General features: G+C 34.8%; 1 protein-coding gene across 3 annotated transcripts in view; it reads right to left on the reverse strand.

Moving 5' to 3' along the window:
- NOVA1 (NOVA alternative splicing regulator 1) overlaps window positions 1-17069 on the reverse strand; it is a 155556-nt gene that overhangs the window by 2001 nt on the left and 136486 nt on the right. For all 3 annotated transcript variants that reach the window (XM_055716232.1, XM_055716231.1, XM_055716233.1), the window contains one exon: window positions 1-1078. This exon is cut by the window's left edge and continues 2001 nt beyond it. In XM_055716232.1, coding sequence (XP_055572207.1) covers window positions 74-1078 — 1005 coding nt within the window. In that variant the 3' untranslated portion in view covers window positions 1-73. The remainder of the gene's footprint in view (window positions 1079-17069) is intronic.

Genomic DNA, 17069 nt, shown 5'->3' on the forward strand with positions numbered 1-17069 from the left:
GCAAAGTACAGTACATCCTTCTTGAAAATAGGGTAAGGAGGGGTTAAAACAATCTCATGTTTAACAGGGGCTCTCAACCCACTTTCTGTGGATTGGCAGCCCGAACTCCTTGCTCATATGTGATCCGTTGTGTAATTAAATACTGTGCGGCCTGGGTTGCAGCTGGTGTTCCAGTAATGGTTACCTTGCGATTTCTTGTGCCAGGTACGAATTCTCCCTTTTTAGAGATCTGTATCCTTGCACCAGTCAACTCCTGGTATTCAACTAATGTTTTCCCTCCTTTTCCAAGTATTGCACCAACTAAGTTTTCTGGCACTGCTATTTCAACTACATCCTTTGATCCATCTGTGGATTTTTCTGTTCCTAGGATGGCACTGGCAGCTAGGGGAGAAGCAGCTCCAAAATATCCATTGGTTGCAGCAGTAGCAGCAGCCAGGCTACCTAATGCAAATGTCCCCGCCGTACCACCAGCAGTGCTGCCACTGGCTGAGGCTTCACTCGCATAGGTGGCCAACAAATTGGCTGCTGCTGCTGCTGGGTTGGCACTGGCAGCTGCTGCAGCCAAAGCCCCTGTAGCTGCTGCCTGACTGAGGCCTAAACCTAATGTATTGAGATTATATCCATAGCTGGCTAATGTATTAAGTGCAGAGGTGATGGCCACCAGGTCATTGCCTGTGAAGCCAGATAAAACTGCTGGAAAGGCTGCCACTCCAGCAAGGTTAGCATGTCCTAATAGCCCTGCAGCAGCTGCAGCAGTTGGTAACACTTCAGCAGTGTTTGCATAAGGAGATCCGGTTGGATTGGAATTGGCCACTGGACCTGTGACATTGGCATAACTGATATTGAGACAGCTGCCACTCTGTGGATCCTCTTGTATCTTCTGGATGATAAGTTCAACAGCTTTTCGGTTTTGTTCAGGTTCTCCACTCACAGTGACAACCCTCTCTTGCAAGTTGATCCCATCAGGTTTCTGGGAAAGCTGCACCCAAGCCCCTGACTGCTCCATTATAGCCTTCACTGTAGCACCTCCCTTCCCTATTATCAGACCTGCTGTGCTGTTGGGAACTATAATCTTTACCTGTAATTAAAAAAAATATATATAAATAATACTTCTGCTTTTTGCATGAACACTATAATATTTTGCTACCCTATAAAAGGAAGGAAAAGAATGAAGCAAGTTAGTTACCATGTTTTTCAAAGAAAAGGTTAAAAAAGTATTTTAAAAATGCAGTACATTAAAAAGCGTGATGAGCTGTATTTTTAAAATGTACAGTACAAAGAATAAAAGATAAAGTAACAGGAAAACCATCTTTATCATTCTCCCACAGAATATACTGCTTTCAGCATAGTACATTTCAGACCAACAGATTAAGCAAATGCAGGTATTATGCTTGTATGGAAAGACTGTCTTAGATTGTATCAAAGTGAGTGTTCTCATCTGATTCCTCTTTCCAGGTTAACGTAGCAAAGCAACTTCTTAGACAAAATGTGTCTGAAATTCATTGCCTTCCCTTAAAACATCTATAGTAACAATAATTAAAAAAACCCACTTGGTTGAAGCAAATATGGTATAGCACGGAGAGATAAAATAGTTGGTCTTGAACAGGACATGATCTTGATTGTTCAAGCTGTCATCCACATTCAGTATACAGAAATTCATCATGTGCTACAGTATGTTACTATTCAGCCTATGGAAATGAAGTGCAGCAGGAGAGAATATCTAAATGCTGTAGATTTTGAAAGAATAAAATCTGGCACTTGTACCTCTTAAAAATTATATAAAACTGTCTTCAAACAAAGGGTATTTGCCTGTAAATCCTACCTTTCCTCCTGTTTAAACAAGTTTCAAACTGATGCAACCTCATTAATGAAAAAAATTTATTTCTTATTGATTTATTGCTGAGTGAAGAATGACACCCAAGGTAAAAATTCAGTATTTATACATAATTTTTCATAGCATCTTTAGATACACATTTCACAATTGTGTCTCAAAGTTTAATGTACAATCTGTTTCATGATACTGAATTAATATAAAGTTGTATCTCACAAAAATACATTAGCATATTGATATCCATTCATCCAGGTTTCGTGGAGCATATATGTAGCAGTAATGCTTTTCAATTTGTCAATCCTTTCACCAAAATGCTACCTAAAATTTCAGCAACAAGTCAATACAAAATACAATTAAAATGTTATTACTAACATTCTCATTTTACTGCCTTGTTATAAACAAACTTGTTACAAATAAAAATGCATGCCCTATAAATAAGCTTTTTCTAGTCTTACCCATTTTAGAAATTTCCAGTTGTTATGATAGCATCAAAATAAAATCTTTGAAAATTCAGCATACTATAAAGTCGAGAAACATTTCTATTTTTCAGTTATAAAATATGTAAATTAAAAATTGTAACATACCATATTGTATTTTGCACTGAATTGTTTTACAGCATACATAGAATTTTTAATTTCTTTAAAATTTCATTCATATTCATTGACATGAAAACAAAAGGTTTCTATGGAATAAATAAAAAAATATTAGATGCTGACTTATTCTAAAGGTAACACAGAGGTATGGTATTGAAAAAACATTTAGATCACCCATATACTAATTAATCCTATAAAACCATAAACATCTTAATATGCGTATATACTTATATACATACTTGTATGTATATACACACACACAAAAACTTTTTTTTTGGATGTATTTATAGACATACTCATTTTTTAAGTCAGGACACCTCAGTCTTTGAAAAACATAGTCCAAATTATTTGGCAATTGTTGAGGTGCACTTGTTTAGTTTTCCTATTAGAAGAAGGAGGAAACCTCTCAGATTTGATTTGTCATTTAGGACCTAAATACAAAATGTATTAACTGATTGCTAAATATAAGGAATGTTCAGATTTTTTAAATAAATAAATAAATAAAGGGGTTTGTTTGTTTCATTGGTTTATTTTTTTTAATCAACACTCCAAAAATGTGAAGTTGTATAAAAATAGTCACCCAGGAAAACTCAATGAAACTGCAAATCTTTTATTGCATGGCACAGTTTTAATGATAATAGTTTTGTGCCACATACTATAGAAAACATTTACCTGACTGATTTAAGCCATAGCAATAATTTCTTTGGGAGATTTTGACAACTGAGATTTGCCAGATCCTGCATGGTTTCATAATCCATGTGCACAGTTCTGACCAAGTTAGGCACAAGCGCTTATTTAAGTTTAAGAAAAGAACCTAAGGAGGTATGGAAATACACTTTCACAACCATACATGTGGTTGCAGAAGTATCTAGAATATTTACTTTCAGGGCAGCATCATAGCACATATAATATCACAGCTACACATGCAACATGAAACAATTGTAATATGGCTAGGATTACTGTAAAGGACTGGCGTAGTACAATAAAATGATGGTTTAATTCAGCCAAAAGAAATAAGAAGGAAATGTCTGTATGCAAGAAGAAAAATTTCCTCAATAAGAAATCACTATTTTTCTCACTTGACATCACAAAAATTTGTTTGGTTCACCACTAACAGCTCTGGTTGTTCAACAAAATTATCTGTCTAGTCAGAGGAAAGAATTATCTCCTCCTACATACCCATCCACTCCCACCTTCTGCAGAAATGTTTGTGTACTCAGCCATACAAACAACATGCAAATTATGATGCATTTTGGAAAATAAATCTTGGATTTGTTGGATTGATATGTTATATGTTTGTCTGCTTCTGAAATAACTAAAAATACCCTTTTCTATCTATTTTAGAAACATCAGATTGTGTGTTTTAACTGACAACTCTCTTAAATTGTTTTAGTATAGGAACATACCACTAACATCCTTTCAAACACAACTCCTGCCAGGTGACTATTTCACCTATTAACATATAAACATCTTCTAAAAATATACATGCATTAAAAAAAATCAGACAATATGCATGAGCTGTTTTATACTCAGGTATCACAGAAAAGATATATTCCAATCAAAATTCAGTTTTAACACAACAAATACATCTGTATGCATTTTGCTTAAAACACATGTAAAATCCTGCTCTTCATGAAATGAAGGCAACAGCTGCACTATTTTGAGATATTTGATTGTAACATTCCTGTATTTGTGTCAACTGATAGAAAATGTTATTAAAAAATGGAAATAATTAAAAACCAAAACATATTTAGGAATAGATTTTTTTAGGATGTATTGATCTTGCTATCAATTTGTAATTCTCCATCTGTTCCCTGCGTTCACTTGATTTTTTTCTGGTTTATATATTGGAATATCAACTCTTTATGGCAAGCATTGGTTGTGTGTACACTAATACAATATCTAACATATTAGGCCACAGCCCTCTAAGGCACCAGTGCAAATGAAATCATGCAAATAGATTTTTTTTTTTTTTTGTCTGTTGAAGCCTAAAATCCATAAGGTCATTTAAGTTACAAGGTATAAAATGATACCACAAAATTCTTGGTCTCAACTCCAGTGATACAAACATAAACTGAAAAAGCAAAGATTATCTATTTGATTTTGTTACCTGCACAACCACCATTTTTTCAAAGTACTTAATTAACTCCCTGTCTGTCAGGGAAATCGGACAGTGCTCTTTCTTCCCTTTTACAGATAAGAAGTTCAGATAGTGACTTGGATGCAGAAGTAAGAAATCTAACTACTACCCAAAGTAAGTGCTCTGAGCTATCCAGTAAAGGCAGCTTTGACTATGCAAGAAGGTTTAGCTTTCCAAGCTTGTGTGTATGCTCCTGGCTATATTGAAGTTTGTGCTGTAAAAAGAAGAGCATCTAAAGCAATTATGAACATAAGCTTAAAATACATATGCAATTTAATTTTTTTCAAATGCTATAGGAAGAAAGAAATGAAAGTAACTCAACTTTTACCTCATGCCAAATAGATTTTATAAAAAAACATGGATTCCAATTGTGACATTTGCTTACTCATAAAGCAAATTAATTACATCCACAGGCATCACTCTCATCATATTTGTGTTAACATAAGCAAGTTCAATATCAGGCTCACCAGGTATAATACTTCTCCCCTGAAAAGAAATCAAACTATAACAAAAATAAAAGGAACAAAGTAATGTCACTGCATCTGTTTTCGCTAATACATTATTATATATTTAAAAGCCTTGACAAAGGTGCAACAGCCCAAGAAACTGTAGTGCTTAAGAAAGCCTTAAAACGGAGAGCAGCTTGTTGGCCCCAGTGCCCAACAAAGTCAGCAAAGATCTGACAAAACTCTGCACCTCAGAGGCGGTTGCTCGGTACTTAAGGAACCTCAGCCATTATGTCCAGAGGACACAATTCAAATAGCTTTAACTTAGCATTAGTGGCTCACATTCACTCTTGCATGCTGCAAAATTCTAGACTCCTGTATCAGCTAATTCTCTAATCCTTTTCCATTTATTGACAACCCACTTGCATAACCCCACGCTGCATTCACCTACCACGTCAGCATTGCCTAAAAGTGCTCTGATTTACCAAACTGAAAGTCCTGGCTCAGTCCTGGGAGCTGAATAACATCTACTGTGGAATGCCAGATGTTCAGTGATTATGCTATGCCACTTCTCTTCCCCTCCCTTATGCTGCAAGGAGATAATCTGCACTGAGCAGCTATAAGTTCATATCGACCCATGCAAAATACTTCATGCAGAGCAGAACCATGACGAAACCTGCACTGCTACCCACATTAACACCTTATGTCCTGTCTCCCCACTCTTCTCATGTAAACACCTCCAGCTATCTATAGCAGGGGTCCCAGCACTTTCAGTTTTCTGTTGCCTTCTGTTGCCCTCCTCTCTCATCACATGTGCTCTGGTTATATCCTCACTTCTCACAGTTGTTGGAGGTGGGGGATGGTAATCAAACTAGGACCTTATGTGCCACCTACCTTATACAAAGTATTTACCTGGCAAATACAGTGGGAGGGTGAAATACATGCTGACTGGATAGACCGCGAGAATTAGCACTTGATGTGGCTATGTCAGTTAAGAGTAACCGTATGCAAGGAGGCCAAAACCCACAGCTTTAGATTCAAAGCTTCACCTGGTGGTGTGACACATGCCTGCACTAAATTACACCAGAAAAGAAAGTCTCACTGCTGATACAAAACAGCATCAAAACTCAGAAAAAACAAACCGAACAATTTGACAGAATAATTTAATTGCATCATCCTGTGCTTATTCCACCTCATAGATTTGTTTCTGAAGAGGCTGCACAGAGATTAATGAATCAAGGAGGTTTTTTTTTTATCTGTTATTCAGCTTTTCAGCTTTCCTTTTTCCTTTTATTTTCACAAGTTTAATTATAACTCATGCCATGAATCTCCTGTAATAGTTGGTTTTTTTTCCTTCTATTAAATCTTTCAAGTACTTGGGTAATGTTATTTTATCTTCTCTTAAAAGAGAAACACCTTTCCAAAAAAGGTTCCATCTAATCTAACAAATTCATCCTAATCTCACACAATTCTACATTTTAGTCTCTCTAAAGCAAACCATTGTAAACCCTTAAAACTGTATTTAAATTACTATCTTCCATTTTGTCTCTTTTTCTGTCTTCATTGCTCATCAATTACTTTAAACTCTTTAAAACTCCATCTGGGCTGTGGATTCTGTACCTATGAAAATTCCATGCTATTTTAGCTGCTCATTTGACTATAGGCTTGGAGTTGATGAGAGGGTATTCTGAAAGAACAAGTTCCTGTAGAGAGCAGTCAATGGAGAGTAAGAGCCATCTATTATTTCTGTGTGGCAGGCTAAACACACTGCTACAGTAGGCTTGTATCAGTGTGAGTAGTCCCGTGCCAAACATCTTTAAACTGAAGTGGCAGTATGATGAAAACCTGCGAGAAAAATCACAATCAACAAAAGATGTGATAGAAGTGTACTGGAATGAAGTAGAAAGACAACTAAGTACATTACAGGCAAAATGATGCCTGCATATGCACTTGGAATTTACAGCCAGCCTCTGTTTTATCTGAAAACTCTTGGAAAGTCCCTGGCTTTCTCAATGCCAACTCCATGTTCAAGGCAGGACAAGCTACCAACAGGTCATGAGTCATCCCATGTGTAGAGCAGGCAGAAATACTAGGCTGGTCTGGACAGGCATTTGTCCATGTCAGACTCGGGCTCACACAGCAAATCTCTACTGATTGCACATACATACCCTCAAGGAAGTTTGTGGCATTTCTCTCAGTAATTTCAATAGCTCTGCATTGGGTTCGGTATGTACATATGGTGAAATATGAATTCACTTTTTCAGAGGTGCTGTGCACTGAACAAATTCCTGGTTGCTCAGTCCAAGAGCATACATTCTCTTTGCAGAGAAAATATTTTGAAGGAATAGAGACACGTTTCTAATGGTCTGTTTGATGTTTAGTTACAAAAATAAGCAAATATCCATAAAAAGATGAGTAGTTCTTTATAAATTTAGCTAGACCATAATGTAAATAGTGTAAATAAACCTAGATTACATATTAGTCTTCATCTTCCCTGATTATGTTTAAATTCTGTAAATGCCATTCCAATTAAATTTCTCTCTTTCTATGAAAGGATAACTAGAACTGAAATATTCTGTGAACAAGTGCAATTGGATTATAGGAAGAGATTATCTGCTACTTTGTTCCTCAACGTAATGCACTTTTTTTTTCTAGTCATGCTTGTGTTCCTGAGACTTTCTTCTCATCACAAACAGCACATATACTTTTAATATTTTCTTCATATATTTTACCTGAAAATATTGCAGGATGAATGTCATTTTGCTGTTTCTCTGTGTTGCTGCTTTGTGGTATTTCTGCTCTCATAACTACTGTTTCTTTCAAGTCAAACTTAAATGAATCAATTGAAAAATAATATTGCAAGTAAGAAGTCTTTCTAAAGTTAAAATCACACTAGATTATTATAAATATAATAAATTAAAATGACAGTGCAAACGGATATTCTAAAACATTTATTTGTATCTGCCAATAGACTGCAGCAGGACTTTGGGCTGATTCCCACTCTACTGTTTATCAACAGTGTTTATTTTGTTCCAGTTCTCAGAACTCCTCTCAGCTGAAGCTGCATTTCTCAAGGGCATTATTTCATTTTAGTCCTAAAACTATCATGCAGTAGAAACCTAACTTCAGCTTAAATGCTCAGGAATAATTTACATACATCTGAAATCATGAGACTTACAACCTTGGAACAAAGCTGGAGAAAGATTTACTAGAGGAAAGAATATGTAGGGTTTGGGTTCTGGGTTTTTTTAGCACAAATTGCTGCTTTGGCATAAATCTAGACCATTTTTCAATTAGTATTTTATATTAAAACTTGACTCTTTGGGGGACTGAAAAATGAACCTCCCACTTCTTTAAGTTACTACCTAATTATGTTTCTGCCCACTTTAAAGTATGAACATTAAGATTTTTCTTTCGTGCTTTTAATATTTTTTAATATAATACATAATACAAATCCTAACTGTGTTTTGGAATGCAAACTCACAGCAAGGAATTAATAAATCATGTTTAAACAAACAAAAATTATCTGTCTAAGCTTTAGTTGCCATTTGGTCACTAGTGTGTGTGTAGGCTCTAACTCATAATTCTTCTGTCAAAAGCAGTTTTTACTAAATGTGTGCACATGCAAGTTGTGGATGGAGAGAGAATAACTATTAAAAATTATGTTGTTTATACACGTGGTTGATATATGATATTATCTACTTCTGAACACAGTATTATTAAGAATTTACACACACATATGCACACACAAAAGTCTATGACTAGTTTGATGACTATCCCTCATGAAAACATGATTCAGAAGTGTGGGAACAGAGAGAACCAAACCTCCATTAATTTTCTATGATACATAGTTTTAATAACATAGAGAAGAAACTTAACTTTTCTAATTTTTTTCTGTGTAGCCTAAAAACAACATTCCATATTTTATGCATTAATGTTTCATGAGTTTCAAATTACATTTGCAGAGAAGTGCAATGTATTTTGAGGAGCTTCATTTATACTTTTCACTTTTTTTATAATTAAAAAAGAAAATATGAGTTGGTTACATGCTGAATTATACAGGAGCAAAAAATCATATATTTTCACTCAGTTGCAGAGGATGTAGTAAACATTGAAAATCAGACATCTATATTGACTGTGCCATTGTTCAGATGAAACATCTAAGAAAGCAGAAAGCAGGAATACCAACTGCTCTGGCCAGTAAAGTCTGAATGACACTTTCAGTGGAAGTGAAATGTTAACCCTAGCTAAATTCACAATAGTTTCCCCCCCATCTAAAATTTCCTTTTTTTTCTTTTCCTCATCTAATTCATTACATGCTGTTCTCTGAATACCTGCCAGCATTCCACAGAGTCAAGGATGAGTTTCACAAAAGCATGAATATTTACAGTACTACTGAGTACAGTAATCTGGGATGCTTCTAACTGAAAGACACTATATAATGTAATTCCATAATTGGAATTGCTGAAAAGACATTCCTCATACAAAGTAATGTACAAAAAATGTAAATAATGTACATTATTTTAAAACCAAATAAGCCTGGCTGATGGTATCAGGAAAACTCCCGCCCTTTTGCATTACACAGGATCTAACTTACAAACTCAGAGCCCACTCCAGACTCCAAAGTGAACTGATCTTCCTGACCGAAATTGGGGCAAAGGCAGTGTTACCCTTTTTTTTATGCCTTCCCAATCACAAAAATTACAGATGTTACATTGGCTCCTCATGGCTGTTAACTCATTGTCCAAAGAAACACCGCGCTGATTGCTTTCCTGAAAAATCTTCAGGCAAAAGAAGGTAAGAACATAAACAACAAGGACATTTCTGCAGTTCTCAGGAGAATCCTTACAAGGCTGCATCTATCACATTTACATGTACTCCCCAGCAGCAGATCAGCCATAAACTTGTTCTGAATTATATGCTGTATTTTAACTAGAAGTCATACATTTGATGAAAGCAGTTACTGGGAGAAATCATATGGCTGAAACATACAGACCTCATATGATGTTAATAGCAATTCTTGAATGGCCTAAAAGCACAGATACTTAGGAACCCATTTCCCATTGACTTCAAAGAGGCTGAGGCTTCCAATTTTTTAGGGTTGGTTGTTGTGGGTTTTTTTGAATAGCTGTGGACCTACAAGTCCAAGAGAAACCTCAGAGTGTTTTGAAATATGCCGTTGACTGGAGTAGAAATTTTCAAGATCAATATGAAATGTTAACACTACAGAACCTCACAGCTACTCAACAGTGCCCATTTTTCAGTATAAACGTTCATAAACGTGGCTAAGATTCACAATGATGTGATTCTAAGACAAATGAAAGCAGCAAATGATATAGTTATGTCACTTAATTAAACTCAGAGGAAAGGACAGCCAACAGAAATGCGCAAAGGGACTTGCCACTACTATGTCAATGACACTTTTCATTGAGGCTGACTAGAACTTTAAAGCACATAAAAGCTTAGAACAGGATATTAGAAATGCATTGAGATATTCATCCTCTGACATGGCTTGCCAGATTATAGCATTATTTTAACAGCATATTGTTATGGTTTAACCCCAGCCTGCAACTAAGTACCACACAGCTGCTTACTCACTTCCCAAGTGATCCCACCACTCCCAGCGGGATGGGGAGAAGACCTCGAGGGGGGGAAGGTAAAACCCCTGGGTTGAGATACAAAAGGCATAAACATAAAACCCCCAAACAAACCAAAAACGCCTACCAAAAATATCAATAATAATTCTAATGAAGAGGAGGGGGAGAGAAAGGAATAAAATCCAAGAAAAACAAATGATGCACAATACACTTGCTTATCACCCACTGACCGAAGCCCAGCCAGTCCTTTAGCAGCAAGCAGTCCCTCCCAGATAACATCCCCAGTTTATATACTGAGCGTGACGTTCCATGGTACGGAATATCCCTTTGGCTAGTTTGGGTCACCTGCCCTGGCTCTGCTCCCTCCCGGCTTCTGGTGCACCTGCTCGCTGGCAGGGCATGGGGAACTGAAAAGTCCTCGACTTAAGACTAAGCCCTACTTAGCAATAACTAAACCATCAGTGTGTTATCAACATTGTTCTCACAGTAAATCCAAAACACAGCACTGTACTGGCTACCTTGAAAAAAATTAATTCTCTCCAGCTAAAACCAGGACATATACTAAACTTCATCCAAATTAACTTAGGATTCAAATCCAAATTTAAAATCAAAATCACATTTCAGCATTCCAGGTAAGAATGCTCAAAATCAATCTCTGAGAAATAAATTTTTAAATTAATCTATTTATAACATCAATAGGACCAAAAGGATGCTAGCACTTCTTGTTTTCAGATTATCTTTGCTACAGCTGATTTCTACAAGATACGTAGCACATCTATTAAACATTTGTTTGGCAATTCAGAACAAAATCTAAGTTTTCAAGTCTCTAGCATCTACAGAAGGCAGTTTTAAGTGAGAAGCTGTGGACTGAAAAAATGGTAGAGATTGAAAGGAGGCAGCAAAAGAAAGTGAACTAGCTTTTACCTAGAATCTGGTAGAACTCGTTATTCTGAACTGAGAAACGAGGCAGACTCCAAGAATATAAAATTAATACGGAAACAGTACAGTAAAGATCAGAAGGGTATGTAAATTATCATTAAAAAAATATTTCTATTTCAAAAGAGCTATGGCAATATAAACCACCCTTCAGCATTTACTAACAGTTGTCACGTAGAAATTCAGAAATTCTTTAGACATCTTCTGTGTTAGATATGGTGATAAATTCTGCTAAACACACTTTGGTTTTGATTGCTGGCTGATATTAAACATTTAGATTTTAATCACTTCAGTTCATCACAGCTACTAAGAGTTTAGAATCACGTACCAGTTGTTTCTTCTGATTCTTGCTTGGACTTTGTACATATAGGGATAAAATATTACTGCTAAAATTAACCAGTGGGTATAAGTATATAGCCAATCATCAGTTGTTGCTCTAATAACAATTAAAAAATCCTATACTTTGATATTTTTTTTAACATTGAAGAGTTTAATCAATGCAACTTTTAACTGAGCTTAACAATTATTTCTTTGAGAGAGAGGACACTTATAGGAAGTTACTAAGATAATTTTGATAGTAACTGCTTAAAAGCTGTGAATTGTAATCCCATCAAGGAGGAAGACAGTCTCTGGGATAAAAATTAAAGCCCAAGATAGGATGGAAAGATAAGAAGGAGGAGGATAATTAGTGGAAACTAGGGAGACGAGTGAATGTACTCCAGCTGCCACACACAACACAGCACTGCTGGAAAAGCACATGACAAAGGTAAAGTTCAGCCAGTCACTGTTGTTTAAAATACAAAAAAAAAAAAAAAAAAAAAGTTTGGTACCACTGATCCACTTCAATCTCATCAGTATTTTACTAGACACCACATTATAAAAAGGAGGGGGTTATACTATTTTTGGTGCCTAAAACATCTATCATTTACCAAGCATTTCAATTCTGCCCTGCACAATAAAAAAAACTGTATAATTACACTCGTACATCCTTCAATATTCATCTAAGTTCCTTTTTCCTTTACTGTACTCAAATAGTGTCAATATTTTTCTTAACTGTTACCTAGAGAGGATATTATTATCTCTGCATTAGTGTCTATAATATGGTAGGTATACATTTAAACATAGACTTCTCTCATGAAACCATCCATAATTCTGCTGCCGAGCACTGGTCAGTGGAAGGACTTGATTTCTCAGATATAAACTGGTTCCCTGGCATGGAAATTACTATTGGTATAGTGCTTGACATCTAGAACTGGATTTTCAATTAAGCAGGAAATTTGTTTCAAAAGAACTGAATTTATGGACAGAGGGAGAAAGTTAGCAATGAAAAAAAAAAAAAAAAAAAAAAGAAAAAAAAAAGGTACTTTCTTTTCCAGGACTTCTCAAGACTCTAGACATATTATTTTCTATGAAACAGGAACTAACAATATTTTTTACAAAATGCATACTTAAAGTTAGAGCCCTAGATGCTTATGCAGATATTTTAGTCCACAAAGCATGCTTGCATGTTCAGCAAACCCAATAACCAATTTATTTAGATTTAAAAAGTCCTAAATTCAAATACTCATGTAAGAAACTCCAAATGATTATATTCTTTGCCAATTCCAAATTAAAGCTGTATGTCCATGTCCTTTTTCTTGAAAGTCTCCTTAATAATCCTGTAGTGAAGAATTTGTGAATTTATCAGGGATATAATTACTCTGTAAAAACTTACTACTTCTCATCAAGTCCATTATTGCAAACAATTTAACATGAAAAAGAAGAGTGGAAGGTACCTTGTCAGGTCCAATCACTAAACTACAATGACAAAATGTTTTCCTAAGAATAATATAAATAAAAATTTTCTCATGAGTTATTTACTTGATTTCGTAAATGCCAGCTTTCCCTGAACACATAATGAGATGGTAGAGCCAAGCAGATTTTTAACACTCATAAAAAAGCAGAAGATTTTTAACACTCATAACACCTAGCTAGGCACACAACTGAAAAAAAAAGAAAATAAACCACAAACCCAACAAAAAAATCAAGAAAGTCCTTCTTACCATTCCCACTGACATAAGATTTGATGCAAAAGCTTAGAGAAATGTAGATACATGAAGTAAATCCCAAACCACCTGAACATATGACTATTATATACTTTTACATATATATATACACACACACACAGAGACACTTCTGTACTATACCTATATACTTCTATATGCAAGTCCATAATACTTTATTACTTTTAAGGAAAAACAGTTCTATTGCATTTAGTATCTAGCGAACAGCTTCAGCTCAGTTAGAGAGTACAGAAGCTACTTATTTGGCAGTGCCTCTTTAAAATAGTTTGTTTGCAATTCAGCTGATTCTAAAAACAATAAGAAAAACAAAAGCAAATGAGTCCATATGGAAGACATGCACATATTCCTACTATATACAGACACAATGAATGGAGTCGTCCCTTCCCTCCAGGCACATCATGGCTTAGAATCTCACAGCTGCAATCATGTCAGACATGAGTGGGCTTATGCACAAAAACAAATGAAAGCTCTAAACATTTCAAGATCATGGAATAATAATAATAATAATAATAATAATAATAATAATAATAAAAACCCACAACCAAAACAAAACCAACACAACCACTCTTACAGAATTATTTCAAGAGGTTACCCAACCTTTCTTTGAAACTGAATTTCTGCTCTTAATGATATTAAGTAATTTAAATAATTTTATCTTTTACCTAAGTGATATGTTTTATATTCAGCCTGTATTTAGCTACACACATAAAGATAAGAAAAGACAGAACAGGGAATTTTTAATGGTGTATCTTGACCTAACATGGCACCAGTTTTGCAATGCTCTTTACTCCAGGATCGCAGAGTTGTAAGGTAAAATGAAAGATAAAGCTATATCATCAACCAATACATATAAAGTAAACATAGTGGAACGATAAATTAATTGCTCAAATTGTAACTGTAATGAACGTGGCAAGCAGCAACCAACAAAGATGACAGAAGATGAATGCACTGTGTCTAAACAAACACCTTTGAGTTTTCACAGCCATAAAATAAAATAATAATAAACCTTAACATCCCCTTCTACATTATTTGAATTAAAATCCTGGGGCAATTATTCTGTTCTCCATTCTTCGCGGCAACAGAAGGAAGGGGAGATACACGTATTAAAATCCTTGCGGTAACCCCATTAATGTCTCAGCTGAGTGAAAATAACAGCGTATTTATTCGTGTTCTGACCTACAAATTGTTCTGTATAGCTTCATGATGTTTTTCACTATGAAAATGGTGAAAAACTGTAAGAAATTTGGCTTACGCAAAATGCATCCAGTCTCTTTAGATAAACTATCCAGATGAACGGTATCAAGGGCTATGGCTCCCTTGCACCCCTGGCTTTGCAGAAGATGACCAGCAGCAGAGGCTTGATCCTTTCTGTATTGACTGTTGCTTAACTATTAAAAAATAATTTTGTATAGCAAGAACTACTCAATGGAACTCTCAGGGAGGCTATCTCACAGACGTCATTTGCAAATTGTTTTCAAGTGAGAAAGGAAGTAAAGGACAGTTAGAGATAAAACATTTAAATAACCATATCTCTTCTAAGTCATAAAAAAAAAAATAGTAATTACCAGAAACTTTTATTAGAAAAAGGATGTAGTTTCACTAATGGGTGGATGTCTTCAAACTTAATAAGCACTACTACAGGACTCCATAGCCCTCTAATGTTAATAGAGTCTTCTGACAAGTCAATTCAAACCCTTCCTCTCAGAGCCTGACATTATGTCTCTGACAAGGATCAGAGAACAGAATACATGAACATCAAGCTTCTGGTCTCAGGAAGTATATCAATAACTACAACTAAGTTAAGTGGCTGGTTTAGAACTTAACATTCACCCAAGTTGATTCATATGTGTACGTTTCATTTATACGTATATCTTCTTTCTGGTTTAGCCTTTTGTAAATGTGTAGTCGCACATTTTTAACCAAGATAGCCACAAGGAGATAGTAACTACTACTGGAAGAGAAAAAGAACACTGGAACAAGTGGAAGGAATGACAGAAATTAGGAAGTATTTGAGTAAACAAAAAGATTGATAGGTGCTAACACAAGCCAGTTATGAAAGTCAACCTAGATTTTCAGAAGAAGCTGTAATTACAAGAGACAACTGAAGGTGCAATTGCATCCTCCCTGTTAAACACAAAGATTGTGGATTTAGATCATACTCAAATTTAGTTCAGTGGGGAAAATATTTATTTATTATTAAACCACATATTTGCAAAAGATATTGTTTCCATACATCTGTACTCTGGGTAATATTGCTCATACAATGGGAATCTGTGGAGCCATATCTCATTACGGAAAACTACCTATAAATAAGAAACAATCTTATTTATATATATATATAAAATAATCAGCAACGTAAAATTTAATTAAACATCACAAAAGCTAGGCACAGGCAATACTTGAATATAGATAACTTGCACATATTAATAATTTTGACTAGATAATCAGATCATATAAATGTTCATATGGGGAAAAAAAAGACTCCTTATACAAACTAAAGCTGTGTGGCAAAAATGTTATATATGGCTGTATTTACACGTATACATCACACATTTTTATACCTATATTACCTATGTGTAATTCTGTGTGTGCATTAACTTGGAAAAATACCTTTCCAAGAATAAACCTGGAGTCAGCATCCTCATAAATAGGATTTAAATCTTTTTAAAGATACACTGAAAAAGAATTTGCATCTAAGTGTTGCCCTGGTCTCAACTCCTACGCACACTATATACATATTCTTCATCTTCCAAGGATTACAATTTCTTTTTATTTTGAGAGAAAAGATACTGACAAATACAAAAATAAAAATGAAAAAGCTGTCTCAAAATGAGATAAAATGAAAAAATGAGGAAATCAACAGATTTACTAACCAGTTTTTATTTCATAATACATTTGTCCCTTTCTTTTTTTAACAAATGTTTACTATGAATCTTGAATGTTACTCATTTTAGACAGAGCTCAATAAAAGCATTATAATCTCAGAAAGTTTACATAAAACTGCACACAATCTGAATTATAGTTTGTATTAATATTACTATGCAATATTATTGCTAACAATTATTTTTATTTTACAATTCAACAGTAAAAATAATTTATATTTCAAATGAAAATATTCTTTCATTACTTTTGGAATGACAAAGTGATCTTGGTGATGTTAAAAAGCACTAATTTTGCCGAGCCCTCTGATATTCAGCTTGACAAGTTTGTACTCTTCTCTTTCACTTTTATTGATTTATTTTTCTTACCATGAAAATAAAATGCAGACAGGTCAGAAACAAAGGCTTTCTGTCTTAGTAGTGTAAATGGTAGGACAATTAGTAAAAATTTGTTATTTTACAACACATATATTCAGTTAACTTGTTGTCACTACCTATATGATATTTAAGTAATTCCATTTTGGTTTGATGGCAGATACTGAATAGTACACAGGCTATGGAATATAATTACATTTATGAAATAT

This window comes from Falco cherrug, chromosome 7, assembly GCF_023634085.1.
Source record: "Falco cherrug isolate bFalChe1 chromosome 7, bFalChe1.pri, whole genome shotgun sequence".
NCBI lineage: Eukaryota > Metazoa > Chordata > Aves > Falconiformes > Falconidae > Falco > Falco cherrug.